The sequence below is a fragment of the Eptatretus burgeri genome, chromosome 16, assembly GCF_056783735.1.
Source record: "Eptatretus burgeri isolate ZD-2024b chromosome 16, Ebu_testis_v1, whole genome shotgun sequence".
Lineage (NCBI taxonomy): Eukaryota > Metazoa > Chordata > Myxini > Myxiniformes > Myxinidae > Eptatretus > Eptatretus burgeri.
In genome coordinates, this window is record NC_140976.1 from 11,562,611 (window position 1) to 11,585,548 (window position 22,938).

Below are 22,938 nucleotides of genomic sequence, written 5' to 3' on the forward strand. Positions count from 1 at the left end.
TTGTATCCACAAGATACTTCACTAAATCTGGATATAAAATGGTTGGAAAGTTAATCTCGCTTCTAAACCTTGCTGTTCCGAGGGGTTTCAGAGCTATCCTCTTATGCCGTGCGCATCACCATGTTGGTTGTATCCATTTCCCTGGCAACGGTAGCATCAGTAGCTCTACAATCTCGCACAAGCCTGGTGTTGCTTTGCAGCTAGGGTGCCTGGCTTGGGATCTTAGGGTCCCTGTTGGCTGCTGAATTGACACCAGATGGGGTTGACTCAGCCCGTCATCCTTCTGAGGTTAATGAAATGAGTACCAACATGCTGGTAACAGGGGCATTACATCAGCGGCACAGCTGTGCCACAATACTTGGTAGCAGTGGCGACGCACTGTAGTCGTAGCCAGTGTGACCACTCCTTGACTTTTTTCACAAGATCTTGGCGATTAGTTGTTCACCTTGGCGTCTTGGTTTTCTATAGGTTTTCTTGGCGTATAGGTTTTCTATTATCATCGCTTTTCCGAAACCTTGTGAATTCTTGGCTTTTTTCATTGGCTCACCTTGGCATTTATGAAAATGAGCAGTGGTCACATTGGTCATAGCCAATTGAAAGAATGAAATCATGCCACCATGATAAGTGGAAGTGAAAACAAACAAACAAAAATAACATCATGCCTATCTGCTCTGCCATCTCTTTCATTACTCTTGGATCTTTATCTTTCATCAAAGCTTTGTCTTCTTTCGTCATTTTCAGGAAACACAACAACTAATGTTTACAAAAGACTGCGAAACAACTAAATGCTGGCAGATGGGACACCCAGTTTAACATCCATCTGAGGGACGGCACACACATTGATGAGTCGCCCTACCTGTGAAACACTGGGATGACGGTTTCCAGCCAGGTTGGGATTTGAACATGATTTGAACCCAGGCTAGACAGGCTTAGAGATGAGCATGCGTAACTCCCGGGCATCTTGCCAGCCCTTGGCCATGTGGCACCAAATTAAAAATAACTTCTTTATGTGTAAAACATGCATAGTTCTGTCAAAAACCGGTGAGTCAGAAGTGTTTAGCCTTTGTTTATTATCGTGCGCGCATTTAATTTATCACTCGTTTTGGGGTTAGTGTCGCGTTAAAACTTGATGTGACTATGGATCTCGTGATGACAACTTGGTAGACACGTTTTTCCAGGTCTCCTGCACCTCTAAAATTGGCACTACACCACTAATGTCCCAAAAGGATGTGGCGAGCTCGGTGTTTATCGTCCCCAGTGGAGACAAGACAACTGGCTCTGTGCGACGCGTGTCGCGACGCAGTCCCTCCTGCTGGCACGAGCGTATCAGATCTGTTCGGTGGAGGATCTGATTCTATTGGGAATCGAATCCAGGACCGTGCAGTTCAGAGGCGATCAGGCATGCACTTTTGAGAAGAAATAGGGAGCATGTCCAGACATCTGGTCAGAAAGGACCGACATGACTCTGATGTGAAGTGTGACAACAACGGGCAATGGGCCTGGGCTTCCCAACGGGAGATTCCAAGCATTACCTCTGCCACCGAAGGTGGATGGAGGTTATCATTTCACCCCTTGTCTGTCTGTCTATTTGTTTCTTTGTGAACAACATTTCTCAAAAAGTTGTGGACGGGTTCGGACGAAACTTGGTGGATGAGTTGGTTAGGTGACAAGAACAAGGTGATTAAGTTTTAGTTTGGGTCCGAATCCAGATCCGGCCTATCGGTGAGATACAATACGTAAACTAATCAGCCTGGCGGAGGTATTCGCTCTCCCGAGTGGCCGTTCTGGTTTTATGGTTGAGTTGATATCGTGTCAACGATGAGCATCGAGAAGGCCTGAAACTGAGTTGAGAAGTTTTGAGAGAGGATTGTTTTTTTTCTTGACAAAGAATGCAGTCGTTGCTGCGTCCCTTCTTTCAAGCCAGTGTAGGCCATATGTGGTTTGTGAAAACAAAACAAAAAACCCATTGTGATTGGGAGTCTAAGAATTAACATACAAAAGATTTTCAGATAAATTATTTAAATTTATGTTGAAACAAAGAGAAACCGACATTAACAACATTGTTAGAGATTATTCTGATGGATACATCACTGAGCTATAATTCTCCATTTTGTAATTCATCCACGGTACCTGACGGCACTTAGCCCTTTCCTTCCACGAGCCACGTGCTCTCCTATTCCTCATTCCTACTCCAATCGGCTCCAACCTTTTGATATGTGATGATACTTTTAACAGTCGCTTAGGTTGTTTTACACTGAACGGAAAAATTATAAAGAGGGCATGGCGATTGTGAATATGACACTTCTGAAGATGTCTTAAGCTTAGCATAGCACCAAAATGGTGGATTTGTGCTATTTTTTCAGGTTACAATTGTGAGTGGCATCAGGTGAGTTCTCCAACCAATGAATATATATATATATATATATATATATATATATATATATATATATATATATATATATATATCGGACATACATACATACATACATGCATACATAACCGGGCGTAGTGGCGTGCGCCTGTAATCCGGCTATGCGGAGGCTTGGGTTGGAGGATCGCTTGAGGACAGGAGCTCTGTGCTGGGCCGCGCTACGAGAGGGTATAGGGCAGCCCGGAATCATGGTGAAACCCAATCCTTATCCCTGTGTCATAAGAAGCGACCGGGGTTGCGTCAGGAAGGCCATCTGGAGTAAAACTTGTTCCAAATCAGTATGCGGATCATAATGGATGATCCGCTGTGGTGACCCCTAACGGGAGCAGCCAAAAGAAGAACAACAACATACATACATACATGCTTACAAATACTTGCTCCATTATAGACAGAATATATATATATATATATATATATATATATATATATATATATATATATATATATATATATATATATATATATATATATATATACATATATATATATATATGAAGGTGTTTCTATGAAGCAGAAATCCTACCCCACCTTTCGTATCTTATCCCATCTTATCCCACCTGACCATGCCTGGTGTTGGCTTAATGGTTAGGGTGGCGGGCCTTGGATCCTCGGGTCCTGAGTTCAAATCCCGCTCAGTTGTTGAGTTAATACCAGGTGGGGTTAACTCAACCTGTCATCCTTCCGAGGTCGGCAAAGTGAGTGCCAGCTTGCTGGTATCCTGTGTCGGAGTGGCGACCCGTCCAGGATTGTGTCCAATAACCAAGGAGACTGCTTAGGCAGCACCAACGCTCTGCACAGAGTATGCTCCCAATCTCCTCCTCCTCCTCCTCCTCCTCCACCTGACTCAACAATGTCACCTCCAGCAGCTGTCCAAACAGCAGCTCTTTGTGTTGACAATTGTTGTTGTATTGGATTCAAATTTAATGAGATTACATGTGAGCACAAAGATGAAACCCAATCTTTTTTTTTCTTTTTTTTGGCAGTAATGAAACAGTGTCATATGTGTGATGAGTTCTGGCCTTGCATGATGGCAGCCCTAGAGTTACGCACACTAACCTCAAAGCTGTCTCGCATGGGTTTGAATCCCGACCCAGCTATAAACTGTCATCCTGGTGATTCATCACTGTATGTGTCGTCCCTCAGATGGACGTTAAACTGGGTGCTCCATCTGCCAGCATTAGTTGGTGGATGTTAAAGATCTGACGGTGTCCTTCACGAAGATTAGACGAGTTATCTCCGGCACCCCCAACGAATTCCTGCCCCTAACTACTCAGTTGAACGTCTGGCCTGGCCAGCCGTTTCGTGAAAGACTTGGGCCAAAAAAAGCTTCCTCAACAATCCCCACATGAACGTGGGAATAATTGTGGCCACATTAAAGAGAGAAATGACGTTTGACGAGTTCTGGCAATTCAGATAAACTGTGAAGACTGCTCAGTACTCCGAAGGCTATTTCAGTGGAATGCTTTATTCTATTTTAAGGATGTTGAATTTTGACTTCATTTTCTCAGATTGAGATAAACAAATCAGATCAAGTCAATCTTTTTTTTTTTTAATCTCTACCACTACCTCTAACATCTCTACCACCAGGAGAACCTCTAACAAGAAAAGACTATAATTGGGTCATCCAACATACAGTATGTCCCTTTTCTCCTTAAGATATTTTTAAGGTGTCCCTGAACTGTCATATACCTGGACGGTGTTTCAGGAGTTAGGACACATAGATCGGTTGATAGTTTGTGCCTTTTATTCCGACAGGTTTTGCCAGAACCTCACACAGGCACAGCTTGCGCACCCCTGGGCTACAGCATAGTCAGTCACATGGGGGTGAATGAACTGAGGGATGACGTCGAACACTTATGACAACTTTGTCAGATGTTGGTTTATGACAGAGGTTGTTAAAAATAAGAAGAAAAAGTTCCAGTTCTCACCCAATCTGACGACATGTGCATTGTTGCCTGAAAGCTGTTCACGGCTTGATTGTAAAAGTTAAAAGTTTTTATTCAGTTGCTTGCTCTTGATTATTCAAATTGTTCCTTTTAAGAATCTTGTCGCACCCGATGAGAATTGTCTTGAAAGGACAGCTCCTTATTATTGTGTACATTAACACTTCTCTGGGTGAGCTGGTCGGGTGGTCTAGGCCCGAGAGGCCTAGATGTGTCGGTTGGCCTAGGCCCGAGAGGCCTAGATGTGTCGGTTGGCCTAGGCCCGAGAGGCCTCGATGTGTCGGTTGGCCTCGTCCCGAGAGGGGTGCACACCGGCTCTAAGCTGTCGAACCTGGGTTTGAATCCTTACCCAGCTATAAACTGCCATGCTGGTGTTTAACAGGCAGGGTTATTGATCAATGTGTGTGCCGTCCCTCGGATGGGTGTCAAACTGGGCGTCCAATCTGCTGGAATTAGTTGGTGGACGTTAAAGATCCCATGATGTCCTTCGCAAAAAGTTGGTGTGCTATCGCCGACACCCTGAACAAATTACCAATTCCTGTCATAACCCACAGAGAGCTTGGCATCAGCTGTTCCCTCAGCCATTGATGCTGCCCTGCAGCCTTGTGTTGCATACCGAAGAAGAAGACTGCTGTGGGCAATGCCTCTGGAGTGTTACAACACTGTTTAATTACACTTAGTCATCTTGTCTTTCCATTCATTTTGTATTAGTCGAGATGCCAAATGGCCATTTCCGGGCAAAGTGTGCTTTAGCGTCATTATGAAGTTTTTTTGGTTGATTCATCATCTCTGAGCTATCCTGAATCAGAATCAGCCGGGTGCCACACCCGTACCCTTGAGGAATTTTTTTTAGAGGTGAAAAACAAAATGGCCACCACCGACTTTCGATAAATTCTGTTTTGGGCTATATCTTCACTTCTAATGCACTTACATATACAATTTTGGTGTCTAACTACTACGTTTCATGTGACAGACAAGGTAAACGTTGATGATTCTCTCAAGATTGGACGACAACAGATGGCGGAATTTGAATCTGGATGGCCAACAAGCTTCAACAAGACACTAACCAAGAAAGAGACCCTGATGACTTCGACCAAAAAGAGCATCAAGCTGGATGGAAGGCCAGTATATGATACCGAATTGATCTACACCCGAGTATAGATGTCTACATATGTCTCCAACAATATAGGGATATTGATATCAAGGATGTCCTCTCTTACGAACTGTCCCCTGTCCCAGCCTCCTTGTTTGAGGAGAGCGGTGCGATGCAGGTTCAGTCGAAAGCAATCCTGAAGACGAAACTCCAAGTTGAGCAATCAAGTCGAATCCAAGGTGTTCCAGATGCCGTCATCATCGATGGATGTGCCATGTTATGGACTGTACGTTGGCCCACAAATGGTACAGTTGAGGATTATGTGATCAACTTCATGGGAACCATCAAATACCACCTGGAGTGTTGTGACGTATACCTGATTTTCGACAGGTACATCAAAATCAGCACGAAACAAATGATGAGATCCAGTCGCGCAGGTCATGATTCAAGTCGAAAACATCAACTCAACTTACACACAACACTTCCAGCGCAAAAAAGTGGTCCTAAATGTAGCCCACAACAAAGTACAACTGATCGATTTGATCTGTCATTATCTGATGACCCACATTGTGGACAACCAGACCAAACTGGTGATCACCGGAAAATATCCTACACCAGTACAAGTATGGAACAATTCCACTCTCCAGAGACAGGATCTGAAAACACACCATGAAGAAGCAGATGTCATCATCATCCATCACTTAGTTAGAATTGTGTCAGGTGTCAGTGGTGACTCACACATCAAAGTGGTCTGCGATGATACAGATGTCTTTGTCCTGTTGATTCATTTCTACCTCGAGGAAAAGATGACTGTGGATGTCAGCATGGAGAGTCCGTGTGCTGGAAGAGCGAACGTAGACATTCGCCAAACAGCACTGAAACACAAAAGCATCGCCAAATATCTGCCTGATGTACACGCTCTGACCGGATGCGATACTGCGTCGTATTTGTTTGGCATTGGAAAGGACACAGCGCTGAAGGTAGTAATGGGCGGACATCATCCCACCTTACTTGGTCAGCTGGAAGCAGACGAGCAAATGATGATATCTGAGGCAACTACCTTCAATGCTGCCTGTTATGGTTCCAAAGTCGAAGGTGATATGTCCACACACTGGTATCAGTTGTGGAAGTCTAAGATGGCCAACTCCAAGATTACCTCTGCTCTGAAATTGAAGTCGTTGCCCCCAATGCATGATGCCTTTGTTCAACATGTACATCACACTCATCATCAAGTCATTATATGGAAATCGGCCACTCAGTCAGACCCTCCGAACTTGGATCGCATCAAGTATGGATGGCAAGAAGGTGAGGACGGTGCGACGTTGTGTCCAACCACACTTCCACCTGATGTGTCTGCTGCACCAGTCACCATTCTGCAGCTGATCAAGTGTGGATGCTCCACCAGCCGGCCATGTTCCACCGGGAGGTGTGGTTGTGTGGCAGCACAAATGTCATGTTCGATGTTTTGCGGTTGTAATGCTGGATCAGGCTGTTGTAACAAACAGACAAGGGCAGTAGCTGCTAATCACGACGACGATGACGAAGATTGAACATAACGTAGAACATTGCATCCTTAACAAAGTTAATATTTGTTTGCCTAAAAATAAAAGGTAATTTCAAAATCATATACATGTTCATATTTACTTTAAGGCATAACCCAAAGTCATAGTCAACGATCCACATGTATCCGGATATATTTGTGTGAAAATCGTATTCCAATATAATCATCAATTCATTGATCATTGCAAGTAAGTTACTTCAGCCGTCATTGACTATTATTGTACGTAGTATTAATATTTGAGGGTTCATCAAATTCAATTTCTTACTCGAAGTGATCAGTGGAACTGCAAAATAGCCATTTTTCATATTAAAATGGTGGCCATCTTGAAAATATGAGACAGGTCTTGTATATACACCTTCAATTTTATCATTATCGGATTCCTTGACCATGAAAACATGGTGGTTGACACCAAAATTGTGTGTGTAAGTGCATTAGAAGTGAAGATAAAGCCCCAAAACAGAATTTATCGAAAGTCGGTCGCGGCCATTTTGTTTTTTACCTCTAAAAAAAATTCCTCAAGGGTGCGAGTCTGGCACCCGGCTGATTCTGATTCAGGATAACTCAGAAATGATGAATCAACCAAAAAACTTCATAATGACGCCACGACATGCTTTTTCACATTTCCGCTGGACTATATTCATGGTGAGGCTTTGAACGGCATAAAAGTATGTTCACTTCATCAAGAACCTCTTTCTGCCAATGGGAAGATCCACAAAAACAAAAAAAAAATCACCTGTAAGCTGCTGAAAAGTAGTCACGTCATTTTAGTGACAGTCACAGAGCATCATCCTTTCATTACCTCTACCACCGAAGGTGAAGGAGTTTACGTTTTCACCCCCTCTCTGTCTGTTTGTGTGCAGGATATCTCAAAAAGTTGTGGACGGATCTCGATGAAATTTTGTGGACAGGTTGGGTGTGTGACAAGGAAGAATTGATTCAATTTTATGGAAGATCCAAATCCGGATCTGATAATTTTTTAAGTGATTCTTTACCATTGAGAGATATTGCTAAAGCTCAACCAATATATAGCACGATATATAAAGCGCAACTCAAAAAGTTGTGGATGTATTCGGACAAAACTTGGTGGACAGGTTGGGTGTGTGGCAAGGACAAATTTATTCGACTTTAGTGAAGATCCAAATCCGGATCTGGATACGACAGTTATTTGTTTTTTTTTAAGTGATTCTTCATCATTGAAAGATAGAGCCAAAAACGATATAGTACTACGTAGCATGATATTTAAAAAATGTTTTGGGCCTGATATGTTCTCGTGGATCAGGCATTTCATGTTATGTGGCGGAGGTATGTCCTCGACCGAGTGCCTTTTCTGTTTGTTTTGTTTTGGTTCTATAACACCGTCGAATGTTCCAAACATTTATTTGAAGACATTTGCAAATATTACCAAACTGCATAAAAGGTGCAAAAACAGATCCCTGCAACTACAGACCAAAGAGCCTTCTCCCAATCATCAGCAAGGTTATGGAATCCATCATCGCTTTTGATGTGAAATCCTTCCTCTTCTCAAATGTCTTTATTTCTGATCATCAATTTGAATGCAGACTAGGTCTCTCTACCCTGGATATGCTGCTTCTGCTCTCCCAACAATGGATGGAGGTCCTCAATGCCAGACATGAGATCAGAACCATCTCCCGAGACATATTGCAAGGTTTCAATATGGTCTGGCACCCTGCCCTGCTCACCAAGCTCTCTTCCTATGGTATCCAAGGCAATCTCCACTCATGGCTCACAGAGTTCCTCTCCTGTCGCAGCCAACATGTAGCCCTTCATGGAATTCTTTCATCCCCTCTTCCTGTCCAGGCTGGAGTTCCTCAAGGCAGTCTTCTGGGCCCTGTTCTTTTTCTGGTTTTCATCAATGATCTCTCCTACTTTCTGGAAAATCCCCTTTATTTCTTTGCTGATGACCCCACCCTCTGCCGTACCATCTGTCATCCCTCAGATCAGCAAGCAGCAGCCTCTTCACTCCCTGCAGAACTGGATAAAATCACAAACTGGTCCAACACGTGGAACATGTCTTTCAATCCTGACAAATCTCACACCCTCACGATATCTCGGAACCCCCCCCCCCCCAATCTACTTTCTCAACAATCCTATTGAAGAAGCCCTTTGATTCAAGCTTCTGGGTCTCACTATCTGCCATAATCTTAACTGGGAAAGCCACATTTCCAAGCTGGCCTCCAAAGCCAGTCGCCAACAGGGCGTCCTCCGTCATGCAAAGTCCTTCCTTTGCACACCTGAGTTCCTCACGACATACAAAGCTTTCATCTGCAGCCTGATAGCGTACTGCTCTCTCCTCTGGGCTGCTGCTCCCGCCTCTCACCTTTCTCGGCTTCACGCTGTGGAAACTAAGGCATTTAGGATCATTGGTATCTCCCGCGATGAAGCTAATGCTTTGGGTGTCTCACTCTCTCACCGCAGGCAGGTCGGTGGTCTTTCTGTCTTCTACCATTTCCTCTCTGGCCTCACCCAACCTGCTCTATTTGCAATATGTAACACTCCCTCCCCCCCCCCCATATTTCCACTGGGTTTTCAAGGTCCGCAAACAACCTCCTTCTGATAAAACTACCAAAATCACGAATCACTGCTCACCTTCACTCTTTCATGCCTCTTTTTTCCCGCCTTTGGAACAAACTTCCACACTCTCTTCAATCCGACTCTTCCCTCCAGGCCTTCAAAACAGCTGTTCACCACCAATCTCATATCTTCCCCCATCCAAAACCACAATCTTTTCTACCCTCGCTAATCCAACCTCAACCCACCTCCTTCAAATTCCCTGCTTTCCTTCCTGAAAGTTTCCGATAATGCCATTCGTGTTTACCCCGTGTACCCTGCCCCGTCCCTCTCCCTTCCACAAATGTCCTCATCTCTCTGTCCCCCACTGTTTCGTGCTTCCTTCTCCCACCCCTCTTGTCTCCTGCTCCCCTTGTTATATGTTCTCTGTGCTGGGTCTTATATGAGCCTCGACATTGCATATTTAAAAATAAAAAAGCCATCATACTAGTTATACAAAAACATTTTTGTCATTCAAATATACTTTGTTAGTGTCATTGAAAGGGTTGAGACCAGTGGTTTACCCAGAAGTTTAAGTTAGGGGGTGTAAGGAGGGTGGGTATATGATAGTTCACATATGTTGCCTGGGGGTGGGGAGGGAGATAATTGAGGGTAGGGAAATTCCTGGTTGAGACATTGCAGAACCGAGTAATATATGACGTGTGGACTTATAATCACATATAATGTACGTAGTTACAGCCATACAGAATGTTGTTGACTTCATTTGCTGGTAAATATGAAAATGACAAAATGTTGATGATGTGAGTACGTGATTCCCAACGTCATACATACATTAATACAGTGTTATGACGAGACAAAAATGTTGTTCCGTATTGACAGTTGTAGTTCATTGTTGCGGTGGAAAGGTAAATCTTTTGATACTGTGTGCACAAATATGCTTTGGATGTAATGACATATCACTCCATCAATTTCCATTGTGGCCAAACTTGGCACTTGAATCGGCCGCAATTTTTATTTTTGTTGGATTTGAAACCAAAGCTGAACTACCGTTCAAACAAATGTCTTTTAAGCATTGAAGCCGCTTCAATATTTGGCCATATCCTTCCATCCATCCATCCATCCATCCATCCATCCATCCATCCATCCGTAAAAATGAAGAAGTACCTCTCTGACCCACAGTGTTAAATTATAAAGGGTAACACGGTGGAATTGGAAAGGGTTCTAAAGGGTAATTATAAAGAGTGATTATATAAGGTAATTCTGAGGGGTTCTAAAGGGTAATTATAAAGGGTTATAAAGGGTAATTCTGAAGGGTAATTATAAAGGGTTATAAAGGGTAATTATAAAGGGTTATTATAAAGGGTAATTCTGAAGGGTTATAAAGGGTAATTATAAAGGGTTATTATAAAAGTTTATAAAGGGTAATTATAAAGGGTAATTCTGAAGGGTTATAAAGGGTAATTATAAAGGGTTATTATAAAGGGTAATTCTGAAGGGTTATAAAGGGTAATTATAAAGGGTTATTATAAAGGGTAATTATAAAAGGTTATAATGGGTTATAAAGGGTAATTATAAAGGGTAATTCTGAAGGGTTATAAAGGGTAATTATAAAGGGTAATTATAAAGGGTGATTATATAAGGTAATTCTGAGGGGTTCTAAAGGGTAATTATAAAGGGTTATAAAGTGCAATTCTGAAGGGTTATAAAGGGTAATTATAAAGGGTTATTATAAAGGGTAATTCTGAAGGGTTATAAAGGGTAATTATAAAGGGTTATTATAAAGGGTAATTATAAAAGGTTATAATGGGTTATAAAGGGTAATTATAAAGGGTAATTCTGAAGGGTTATAAAGGGTAATTATAAAGGGTTATTATAAAGGGTAATTATAAAGGGTAATTCTGAAGGGTTATAAAGGGTAATTATAAAGGGTTATAAAGGGTAATTATAAAGGGTTATTATAAAGGGTAATTATGAAGGGTTATAATGGGTAATTCTGAAGGGTTATAAAGGGTAATTATAAAGGATAATTCTAAAGGGTTATAAAGTGCAATTCTGAAGGGTTCTAAAGGGTAATTATAAAGGGTAATTCTGAAGGGTAATTAACCAATGGGTTTCATTGATTTCTCGGCTTTGCCTATTTCATACTAGGAAGTACCACCGTCGCTTCACTGACGGGAATACTCAGGGGGGGGGGGGGATAGTGAGGAGGTGGAGCGGGAAAGGGAAGACATTGCGAGGGGAAGGGAAAGGCAATAAAACACAACCAAACAGCAACATTTTCTTTTTAATCACCGGGTTCAAAATATAACTGAGTGGGAACATTTAAAACCCACCGTATCTACCTGAGAAAGGCCAGCCTGCATGCTCGTACATGTAACGACCTTTGCACCCCTCCGGTCAGCTGACTCCGAATCTGATTCATACATGCTACACTCTAGGGAAGCTGTTTTAAATTCAAAATTAAACCGTCAGTCTTAAATAATCCCATTAACACAGGAGGATGGGTGGGGGTGAGGGGGGAGGGAAGAGACATGGGAGAGTGAGGGAGAGGAAGGATAGAGGAGGGAGGAGGGAAGGAGAAAGGTGGGGGGAGTGAGGGAGGAGGAGTAAGGAGAGGGAGGAGGGGAAGGAGAGAGGAGGGGGGACTGAGGTGAGGGAGGAGGTGGAGAGGAGTAGGATGGAGAAAGGAGGTATGGGAGAGAAAGGAGGGAGAGGTGTGGGTACTGGTAGGGGTGAGGAATGAGGGAGCTAGGAAGGGGGTAAGAGCGAGGGGTAGGGAGACACCTCACCAAATGTTGCTATACACTCTGGAAGGGGGGGGGCGTTGGGAGTGAGGAGGGGAGGGGGAAGTGGGAGGGCGAGGGGACTTTTTGGAAGGAGCTAAGTGTGAGAGGAGGAGTTCTCAACTTGCATTTGGCAGTGGGACTTCTGGAAAAGGGAGGGGGGAGGGGAGGGGGGTAGTACAGAATTGAACGAAATAGGGTACATTAAAACAGCACATTAAGACAGCATGCAGAGACTGCCGGGAGATGTCCATGGGGTGTAGGGGAGAGGGGGTTTGGGAGGTGATAGCAGCAAGAGGGGAGGGAAGGGAAGGCAGTGAGAGGGGCGGGAAGGAAAGGTAGAGAGAGGGGGGGGGAAGATAGTCCGAGAGGGTGGGGGCAACAATGTGTGGGAAAGGGGAGGCAGCGTGAGGGAAAGGGGAGGCAGCGTGAGGGAAAGGGGAGGCAGCGTGAGCGAAAGGGGAGGCAGCGTGAGGGAAAGGGGAGGCAGTGTGAGGTGAGGGAAGTATGAGGGGTGGGAGGCAGCATGAGGTGAGGGAAGTATGAGGGGTGGGAGGCAATGTGAGGGGGAGGCAGCATGGGAGGGAGGAAGCGTGGGGTGCAGCGGGAGGGGGGAGGGAGGCAATGTGAGGGAAAGGGGAGGCAGTGTGAGGGAAAGGGGAGGTAGTGTGAGGGAAAGGGGAGGTAGTGTGAGGGAAAGGGGAGGCAGAGTGAGGGAAAGGGGATGGAGCGTGAGGTGAGGGAAGTATGAGGGGTGGGAGGAAATATAAGGGGGGAGGAAGCATGAGGGAAAGGGGAGGCAGCATGAGGTGAGGGAAGTATGAGGGGTGGGAGGCAGTGTGAGGGGGGCAACATGAGGGGGGAAGTGTGAGGGAAAGGGGAGGCAGTGTGAAGTGAGGGAAGTATTAGGGGTGGGGGGCAGCATGAGGGAAAGGGGAGGCAGCGTGAGGTGAGGAGTGTATGAGGGGTGGGAGGAAATGTGAGGGGGAGGCAACATGGGAGGATGCAGCATGAGGGGGGGCAGAGTGAGTGGGGGAGGCGGAATGAAGGAAAGGGGCTGCAGTGTGAGGGGAAGGCAGCATGAGGGGAGAAAATGGGAAGACAGCATGAGAGTCGGGGAAGGCATGGTGAGGAGAGGAGAAGAAGGCAGTGTGAGAGGAGGGAAAGAAGGCAGCATGAGAGGAGGGAAAGAAGGCAGCGTGAGGGGAGGGTAAACAGCGTGAGGGGAAGGGAAGGCAGCATAAGGGGAATGGAAGACAGCATAAGGGCAAGGGAAGGAATCGTGAGGGGTAGGGAGGGAAGGAAGCATGAGGGGATAGGGAGGGAAGGAAGCATGAGGGGATAGGGAGGGAAGGAAGCATGAGGGGATAGGGAGGGAAGGAAGCATGAGGGGTACATCAGCAGCATAACAGGACATTACCAGGGCACTAAAACACACCCAAACAGCAACGTTTTATTTTTAACCATGTTCTATATAAAACTGGGCAGAAAAATCTCTTCCTCCTTCATCGTCTTCTTCACTTATAATAATAGAAGTCACATTCAATCCCGTTTCTCATATCAATTTAATTCAGAAAACGCTGATTATACACCATCTTTTAAAGCATCACAAAGCAGGTCGCTCGACTTGGAACACAGGTGAGAAAAGTATACAAAAAAAGCAGGTGATATTTTAATAATTTATTTGCATTATCTTTAAAGGGTGAAAGTTAATTTTTATTCCGTTTTTTATTTTAGCAATCACGCAAAGATTGGTATTTCCAGCAGCGAAGCGACGGGTCTTACGTCTATTGGTTTTGTAATGAACAACCAAGCAGCTTGGTGAGCACTCACCAAGTGGCTTAAGCACACAAACAAGCACTCCAATGGAATGCCTGGCTTGGCAAGCAATTACCGATTGCTGTTGTCATGTAAACCCATGCACCAGGAAAAGCCCAAGCAATGGCCGAATTGGACAAATGAACACTTTTTTCAAGTAGTCGGAACTGCTGCTAAGTTCAAATCTGGAGCTTAAATTTTGTACTTCGGCTTAGTTTAAGATAATCTCGAGGTTATGGCATGTGTGGAAATAAGCATTGCAATGTACCCAGCGATTTGTGGCTATGATGAACAGGCTTAATTAATATGAGTGAGGAAAGTGGAAAAAAAAAAAAACTTTTTCATTGAAATCGCTGTGGCCTGTTCCAAAACAAGGCATGGTTGAGCAGGCCAAAAAATGGCGACTTCAGACCCCAGAAAGGTAACCTAGGATACGCCTTAAGACCCCATTGAGAGCAAGGTGGCCGAGGATGTGCCTGATAAAAGATGTAATTAAATAAGGCTGTTAATTATATTCAAAGGGGTGTTTTAATTAACTCAAAACACCCAATTTTCACTCTTGCACTTCCTTGGAGTTCCCTCAGTATGTATGCAAAGTTTCAGGCTCCTAGGTTTCTTAGTTTTGGAGTTATGGACACACACACACACACACACACACACACACACACACACACACACACACACACACACACACACACACACACACACACACACACACACACACACACTTATTAGTATACATTAAAAATGCCAAACTGAACTGTTTCCTTCGACACAGGTGGATGTTTTTTTGTTGTTGCAGTTAGAATAAAAAGATCAGCTCACACCATTTGTTGCCCTTTCCAGTAACATAATTTCACTAAACATTATCATATATAACCACCATGTATTTTTTTATGTGTGTTTGGAAACACAAAGTTTGAAAAGTACTGAGGCAGTTCATTTTGCAAAAACTTCCTCCTCTCCTTTTGTCCTCTCCTTCTGACCTTCTCTCCTCTTTCTCCCCCACCCCCCTTCTCCTCCTCCTCACTCCCTATCAGTTACAGTTGGAAAACCATTGAAAACATTTGCCTCTTCCATTATCCAGTGGTTTTGCATTTTATTTGACCTTGAAAGAGGCAAAATCATTTCCCAAAGGTTTCTGGTCAAGTTTTAAAGTTGTTTGGTTTAATTACAGATGATGCAGTAATCGTGAACACATAAACCAAGTGTATGACTGCATTTGTGTTTGTATGCACAATATGTAGTTTACATGTGTCAATAATTGTTCTTCACTTGAGTTACTGTCATGTTTGTAATGAATCGTTCACTTTATTTGTTGATCAACTCTCATTTATTTTATTGTATTTAATTCTCATTCCAAGAAAGTAATGAAAGAGTCACATTAAAAGAAGAATGAGTGAAGCATTAACTTTAACATCAAATAACAAGTTGATTATTTTGTATTTGTGTTCATTAAGAAAATGTCTTTAATGATCATGGCATAGGAGGAGAATATGTCCGTTGAATTAGACATGACACATACATGTTCAATGCCCTCCATGAAAGGCTCTTATCAAAAGGTGAAACTGCTGTCGGTGTTTGTTCATTTTTACCTTACAACGGTATTCTCTCCTCAACACCCACCTCCCCCCCCCCAAATAATAACAATAAAGTTAATTAAATAATAGTTTTTTGTGTATAATCTTTATGTATACTGTCAGACCCCGCTATTCGCGGACCCCATGTATTCGTGAGTCATAAATTGTGACCTGCTTTGAAATTTGCGCTTTGCGTATTCACTGTTTTTTTTTTTTCTTCACACTTCAGGATTGGTCCTCTATATCCACCGCCGCTGATATTAATTCAGCTTGGGAATTCTTCCACAGAAACCTGCTCTTTCTTCTGCAAGGATTCATCCCGTCTCATCTTCAATTCTCTTACCCATCCTAAAACAACTTGCATTCTCCTCCTGGAAGGCAAATCTGACGGAAGGCAACCTCAGATCATTCCACAAAACCTGCAACAAGTGTGTGTCCACCCTCAGGAGACCCAGAAAACAACATCTGTCCAATCTCAAGAAAGAGCTTTCAAACTTGTCTCCCTCCTCTAAAAGCAGGTGATGCCTTGTTAAGTTGGTCTCTGGAGTATGCTAATATCCTCCATCCCTTCTCTCACTTCAAACGGCACCACAGCTGACTCCGCCTGTGAGAAGGCCGAATGCCTCAATTCTGTGTTTGCTTCAAAATCTTGGGTCCCTAACCCCTCCCTCTCTGTACCCACCCTTCCCAGTCGTACCCAACAGCTCCTGAATTCTGTGTCTTTTGCACCTGAAAAGGGGGGGGGGGAAGTTTCTGGCAACCCTCGATTCTGACTCTGCAACTGGACTAGACGGCATCAGCTCACATGTCCTAAAAACTTGCTCTGCTGTTATGCTTCCTCTCTCTGCCCTTTTCACCCTGTCATTTACCATAGGTCATCTTCCATCTGCTTGGAAATCAGCCAACATCACAACATTACATAAAAAGGTGCAAAAACGGATCCCCTTATCTACAGACCAATTATCTCGCTGTACTTCCAATCATCAGCAAGGTCATGGAATCCATCATCATAGTTGACATAAAATCATTCCTTTTCTCCAACAGCCTCATCTCAGATCGTCAATTTTGATTGAGACCTGGCTGGTCACTCTACCTTGTCACTCTACCTGCTTCTACTCTCCCAAAAATGGTGGAGGCCCTCAATATCAGGCATGAGATCAGGTTAGTCTCTCTGACATATCTCAAACTTTTGATACAGTCTGACATCCTGCCTTGCTCTCCAAACTGTGTTCCTCATGAATCCAAGGCCAACTCTACTCTTGGATTACTGATGTCCTCCCCTCTCAGAGCCAAAACATGGCTCTCAATGGAACCCTTTCATCAACTCTCCCGATCAAGGCTGGAGTACCCCAAGGTAGTGTTCTAGGCCCAATCTTAATCCTAATCTTCATCAATGATCTCACTGACTCTGGAAAATCCTCTTTATCTTTGCTGATGACTCCACTCTCTGCCGTGACATCTCTCATCCTTCTGACAGACAGACAGCAGCCTCTCCCTCTCTCTTCAGACCTTGACAAAATCACAAACTGGTCAAACGCAATTTTTCTCATGTATCCATATTGTCCACCTTTTGCATTCTCCCTTACTCCTCATCATTACCTTGTTTGTCCTTCTCCATCCACTTTCTGCCTTTGCCCTGCTGTTGGTTTTTTTTCCCCCCTTTCTCCTGCTGTTCCCTTTGTAATGTTGTGTCCTGATTTGTTCTGTGATAGCGCTCTTCCACGAGTGTAGACCATGTATAAAAACAAAAATGTCCCAACATTCGCAGACCCTGACATTCGTGGCATTTTTCAGGAATGTCTTCTTCTTCTTTCGGCTGCTCCCGTAAGGGGTCACCACAGCAGATCATCCGTATGATCCGCATAGTGATTTGGCACATGTTTTACGCCGGATGCCCTTCCTGACGCAACCCTAGTCGCCTCTTACGACACAGGGATATGGTACACCTATTTTAACCGGGGTATATACCGGCCCAGTACACTGGTACTCATTTTGCCGACCTCAGAAGGATGACAGGCTGAGTCAACCCCCTGGTGTATTAATTCAGTGGCCCAACGGGGCTTGAACTCAGGACCTTTTGGATCCCAAGCCGCTACCCTAACCACTGCGCCAACACCAGGCTCTATTTTTCAGGAATGTATACCCCGCAAATGTCAGGATCCGACAGTATATAATTAATTGTTTTTCATGGTAACGTCCCTGTGCCTGCTCCACTGTTCTCATCATCATTCCTGTCACATGTAATGAAGTAACTGCAGTGTTTTGCAAGTGTGTGCGGAAGGAATGTATGTTAGTATATGAATCGGATGTGCTATAGAATGGTCATGTTGTTTCTCTTTGTGAGTTTCAAAAGCAAAATGTTACCGTTATGGACACTGTAACTGTGCACTGCAGCTGAGATATTACAGTTACCATACCGTAATTGTACTATCGACTATTTCCCCAAATCTCCATATATTGTTGGTTTAGAATAGCAGACTCACTATAAATCCTTTTAGAGGATATTTGGGGTTTGGAGTGCTCAATGCTCATCGTTAAATTCACCTCCACACCGGCTAAGAACCTCTGCTCGGGTTCTACCTTGGATTCGGATCTCAGTGAGGTGAGGTTCCTGGCATGCTGCATGATCAGCCACCCGGCATACTGATTTAACCTTGGATAGGCAAAGAAAGGCTCTTAATCCGATTCGGAGCATCTTGTTCCTTTGGCCGACATGACCGCTGTTACGTTACTAAAGCGTCCTCGGTGTTACATTGTAACCTAATCCAAGATAGAAACTGCGTAGAGGTTCTTAGTCGGCAAGACCCAGTGAGTCTGTATATCAAAGCTGCCGGATTTCTCCGTCCGTCAATCCTCCTCTGTGTCCGTCACGCTCTTTTGGTTGGGGGCGTTATTACAGCGTTGCGTCTGGGACATCATTAGGATGTCACATCTTGTGATAGACTAGGCCTCTACGGGCGTGCACGTCATCCTGTCATCCAGAACTCAACCCATCCCGTTGCTTCGCTGATGGCAGTTGTTCCATATAGCCCAATATATCTGACTTTATCTGATCTCCGGAGGCCATGGGCTAAATGCTGGATGCTCGGCGTCGGGATGACGGATTTAGTAAGATGGCATTGTGTCTGGGATGTCATTATGGCGTTACATCGAGCACTAGGCTGTGCCCTTATGTCAATGTACTATTCATGATTCATTGAGAATTGCATTTTGCAACTTGAAATTTTTTTAAAAAAATCAATGTAACGTCTGATCCCAAGGAACATAAACCAAATTTATAATATTGTATTTTGGCGAATAAGTGTGCGTATTATTAGAATTAACCCTGGGTTGTGAACAGTAAACAAAATGTTTCTGGAATAAAAAAAATAGCAAATATTGACTGTCAATAAATAGTGTTACTGTACTTAACTGTAACATACCGGGTGTGCCAAAAAGAGAACAACCAAACCCTTCGTTTTGTTCACCATTCATTCGTTTTTCATGTATTTTTTCTCTCTCATTTCAGATAATGATAGCTGAGGTCCTGCAGAAAACAATGCCCTGGACAAATGAAGAGGCTCTTTCTGTGGACTCCTATATCGAAACGCAATCCTTCGTCCAAACTCATAAAAAGTTCTCAAAAGAAATTTAAACTGCAGAGATGCCCCATGCAAAGTGAGAATATTCAAATGGAAAAAAAAACACATTTCGAAAGCAAGGAACTGTGCTCAACTTCAACTCAAAATCATCGGACAGACCAACTCATTCTGGACGCCCTTCGCTGAGAACTCGTGAGGTCATTGAAAGGGTCCAACAGTCAGTTGGAAAGTCCAAAAAAGTCGCTTCACTGCCATAGTCAAAAATTTGGACTGACAGTGTCAAGTTTCAGGAGGATTCTCTGTGATGACATAAAACGTTATCCATACAAAATACAAATCAGACACAAACTCACTGACTCGGACAAAAAAAAAAGGCATCTGGAAATGATTCGGGGGTTTGTGGGGAAAATTGAGGAGGAATCTAGTTTTTCTCAATGAGATTTGGTTCTCCGACGAGGCTCACTTTTTCGCTTAATGACCAAGTCAACTCAAGGTACAATATCTACTTGGGCACAGTACTGCCCAATGAGGTACGCTCGGAATGCTTACGTTCAGTCAAGCGCATGGCCTGGTGAGCAATGAGCAAACATGGCATCATTGGACTGTTTGGGTTCGATGATGAGAATGGTAATGCCACGACCATAAATTTTGAGTGCTACATTAAAGTGCTGAATGAGTTCTGGGCTGCCCTTCGTCGCAGGAAAAGCTTATGAAGGGAGGAACAATAGTTTCAGCAGGATGGGGCAACCTCTCACACCGCAAATGAGTCCTATGAGTGAGTGACAAGCCGCTTCAGTGAAACAGTTTATTGGTCGACGCTTCAGCGTCAAGTGGTCTCCACATTCCCCTGATCTGAGCCCACCAGATCTTTTATCTTTGGGAATATCTCAAAGACTTTGTGTACAAGGATAACCCTAGAAGCATCTATGAGCTGAAACAAGCAATCACAGAGAAAGTTAGGTCCATCCCACTTACCGAATGTCAACACGTAATCAACAACCTCACCCGTCGTGTTCAAATATGTACTCAGCACAGAGGTGGACATTTGGAGCATGTGATCGGCCGAGTGTCAAGCTAAAGTCTAACAAGTCACCGTTCTGATATTTGGTATACCAGTGTCACACGCAAAATGTAGTACATATTCCTGAAGTTTATCTAATTCAGAATAAAAATTAAAATATTGTGGATTCTTTTGTGGAGTTGCTGTTTTTTTTTGGCACATCCTGTAACTACGTTATGTTGTTCAACTACCATCAGCGAAGCGACGCGTTCAATGCTAGTCACTCAAAAAAAGAGACCCAGTGAATTTAACATGTGTATTGAAACGGGGAGGGGAGAGAAAAGGAGTACAAACAATTGTAATTTCAGCTACTGGGTGCAGGAACAGTTTTCGTAATCGTGTCCCCCATGCGATTGACTTACATATGATGCCATTGCAAACTTATCCGAGTTCCGAGCCGATGGGGACCCAGCAATTTTTTTTGCCAAAATGACTGAGCGAGATCCGGACCAAGTTTTTTTGTTACCGAGTCACAGCCCGAGGACCTGCCACTGGATATGTCATAACATGTCTTGCAAGCAGCCTGCTTTTTTGTACACTCCTTTCAAATCCATTGTTAGCTTTTGAGTTGTTTATGCCCTGGGAGCACAATGGTCGACTTGCAATGACGGCTTCATTGGTTAAATCCCACAGACATCAACCTTACAGTAGAGTAAGAATGAAAGTTGGCAATGAATGCACGCACAGTATGTCAGGGTGCTGTGGTGTACAATCATTTCTCAGGCATCTCAGAGCAACACATTGCCTTTGGTATGCTTCTTCATGTTTTTAAGCCATCTTCAAACAATGGTGACACCCAAGCTAAGTTTACTTTTAAGCTGTAATCGATATCAATTCTTAATCCCCACACTAAACAATGAGAATATCATCTGCTAGAGAGATTCAGACGAAGAGACGAAACTATATTTTAAAAGCATGATATTATTTATTTCCTATATTTAAAAAGCATTATTTTGATTTTTTTTTTTCATTGGTTCGCAGGCACCAGCAGTGACCACTATTTTCGTTGTGTGTGTCTGTCTGTCTGTCTGTCTGTTTGTGACTCTCCAGAGCATAGCTCGGTGACGTTTGATGCGATCTTGATGAAACTTGGACACAAGCGAGATATCATGGTCCAGCTGTGTCTTTTTGTATGAGGGGCGTCCCACGCCCCTTGTGGGCGGAGCCACGCCCACTTGAACTTTTTTTCTAGATTTTTTTCTCCCAATTTCATTTCCTAGAAGCTGTGCGTGATAGTGGGACAGATAACGGCAATTTTTGAGAGGAATCGTGCAAATGATGACACAAGCATCAAATTTGGCACATTTGTTCTCCAGGGAATTCCAATCAAATCTGCCTGATTGGCCATTTGAAAATCCAAGATGGCGGCCATTTTTCAAGATGGCCGCCAAGTTAGCCTCCCGAAGTTGACTTTTTGTTTGGAAGTATTTGTAGTTGTCCGATTTGCATGATCTTAGTGTGGATTCCTATGTTTTCAAGCCTGCTGGAGTGGATTTTCCTGTTTTTAAAGCCCCCTGACACACACTTTTTTCTGATTTTGCACCACTTTAATGATTGTCATATGAAGCTAAGGCCTTTCTGCAACCGGGCCCTGGCTCGTAAATGTTCAAAGTTATGCATACCATGCGAACTGCAATAGGGGGTAGTGTTGTCCAACATATCTGCCACGTCTCACCTTGCTGTGTCCATCCCCATTCAGCGGGACTGCTCGTGTCTGGACTGGAGATGGTTCCCTGACCCCAGATGATCCCAGACTGATAAGCCACACGCTTTGCATGTTCTCTGAGGGCTGCCTGTGCTGGTGGAATTGAGTTGTATGGCCTCTGCTTGCGGGCAAAGAGATCCAGTCTTGCTCCGTCCACACCAGTGGCTGCACTTGATCTGTCATACATGAGGACAACGAATCTCTCCAGCCTCTGCAGGTCAAGATCACGAATCAATGTTGGATGCTGGCTGAGATTGGTGAATTTTTCAGAAACATCAAAGACGTTCCAAGTGTGCCATGCAGTTTTCTTCCCTTTACCGCGGAAGGCACACACGACGTCACATCCAGTGAACGCATGGAAGTATGGGATCCCTCGAGCTTTCTCAGGCCCTATTGCAGAAACTACCTAATGGACTGGAATCCATCGTGCCTTGGCTCCTTGGCCAAAGGCAATCCACATGTTCTCAAGACCTAGTTCCAGTAAGGATGGCAGCACAGATATTGCTATGACTAGTACGTCCGTGTCATTAGCCTGAATGATAATGGACTTGCTACCATTCGTCGTTGCATCCCTGGCGGGTACAAATATTTGAGTGTCAGCTTCTTTATGACAACATGGAGACACAGCATCCAGTGACTTCCTTGTGTTACTCATGGCATCTTCTCCTTTTGTGACAATGACTGTGCTTGTTGTCTGTGCTTCACACATCTTTTCCGCAAGGAAGTGAAACAGCTCAGTCTTGTTACTGTCATCTCGAAGAAAGCTTCTCCAGTTACCGGGGGTCTTACTGGTTCCTGTCATTCTTCTTCTGATTCCTTGCCCCCTTTTCGACCTTGCCTCGGACTTCAGACTT

The 22,938-nt window shown here is 43.9% G+C and overlaps 1 protein-coding gene across 5 annotated transcripts in view; it reads right to left on the bottom strand.

Moving 5' to 3' along the window:
- Positions 1-22,938, bottom strand: part of TEX11 (testis expressed 11) — a 136,903-nt gene that overhangs the window by 92,922 nt on the left and 21,043 nt on the right. The window contains exon 1 of one of the 5 annotated variants that reach the window (XM_085859402.1): positions 20,742-20,820. The exons of 1 other annotated variant lie outside the window; for it this stretch is intronic. Coding sequence is in view for 2 of the 4 variants with exons in the window: in XM_085859401.1 (XP_085715527.1) it covers positions 20,742-20,743 (2 nt within the window). In the remaining 2 variants the exon portion in view is untranslated. Of the gene's footprint in view, positions 1-20,741; positions 20,821-22,938 lie in introns of those variants that run through there. 3 more of the 5 variants (XM_085859401.1, XM_085859409.1, XM_085859406.1) reach the window with 3 other exon arrangements.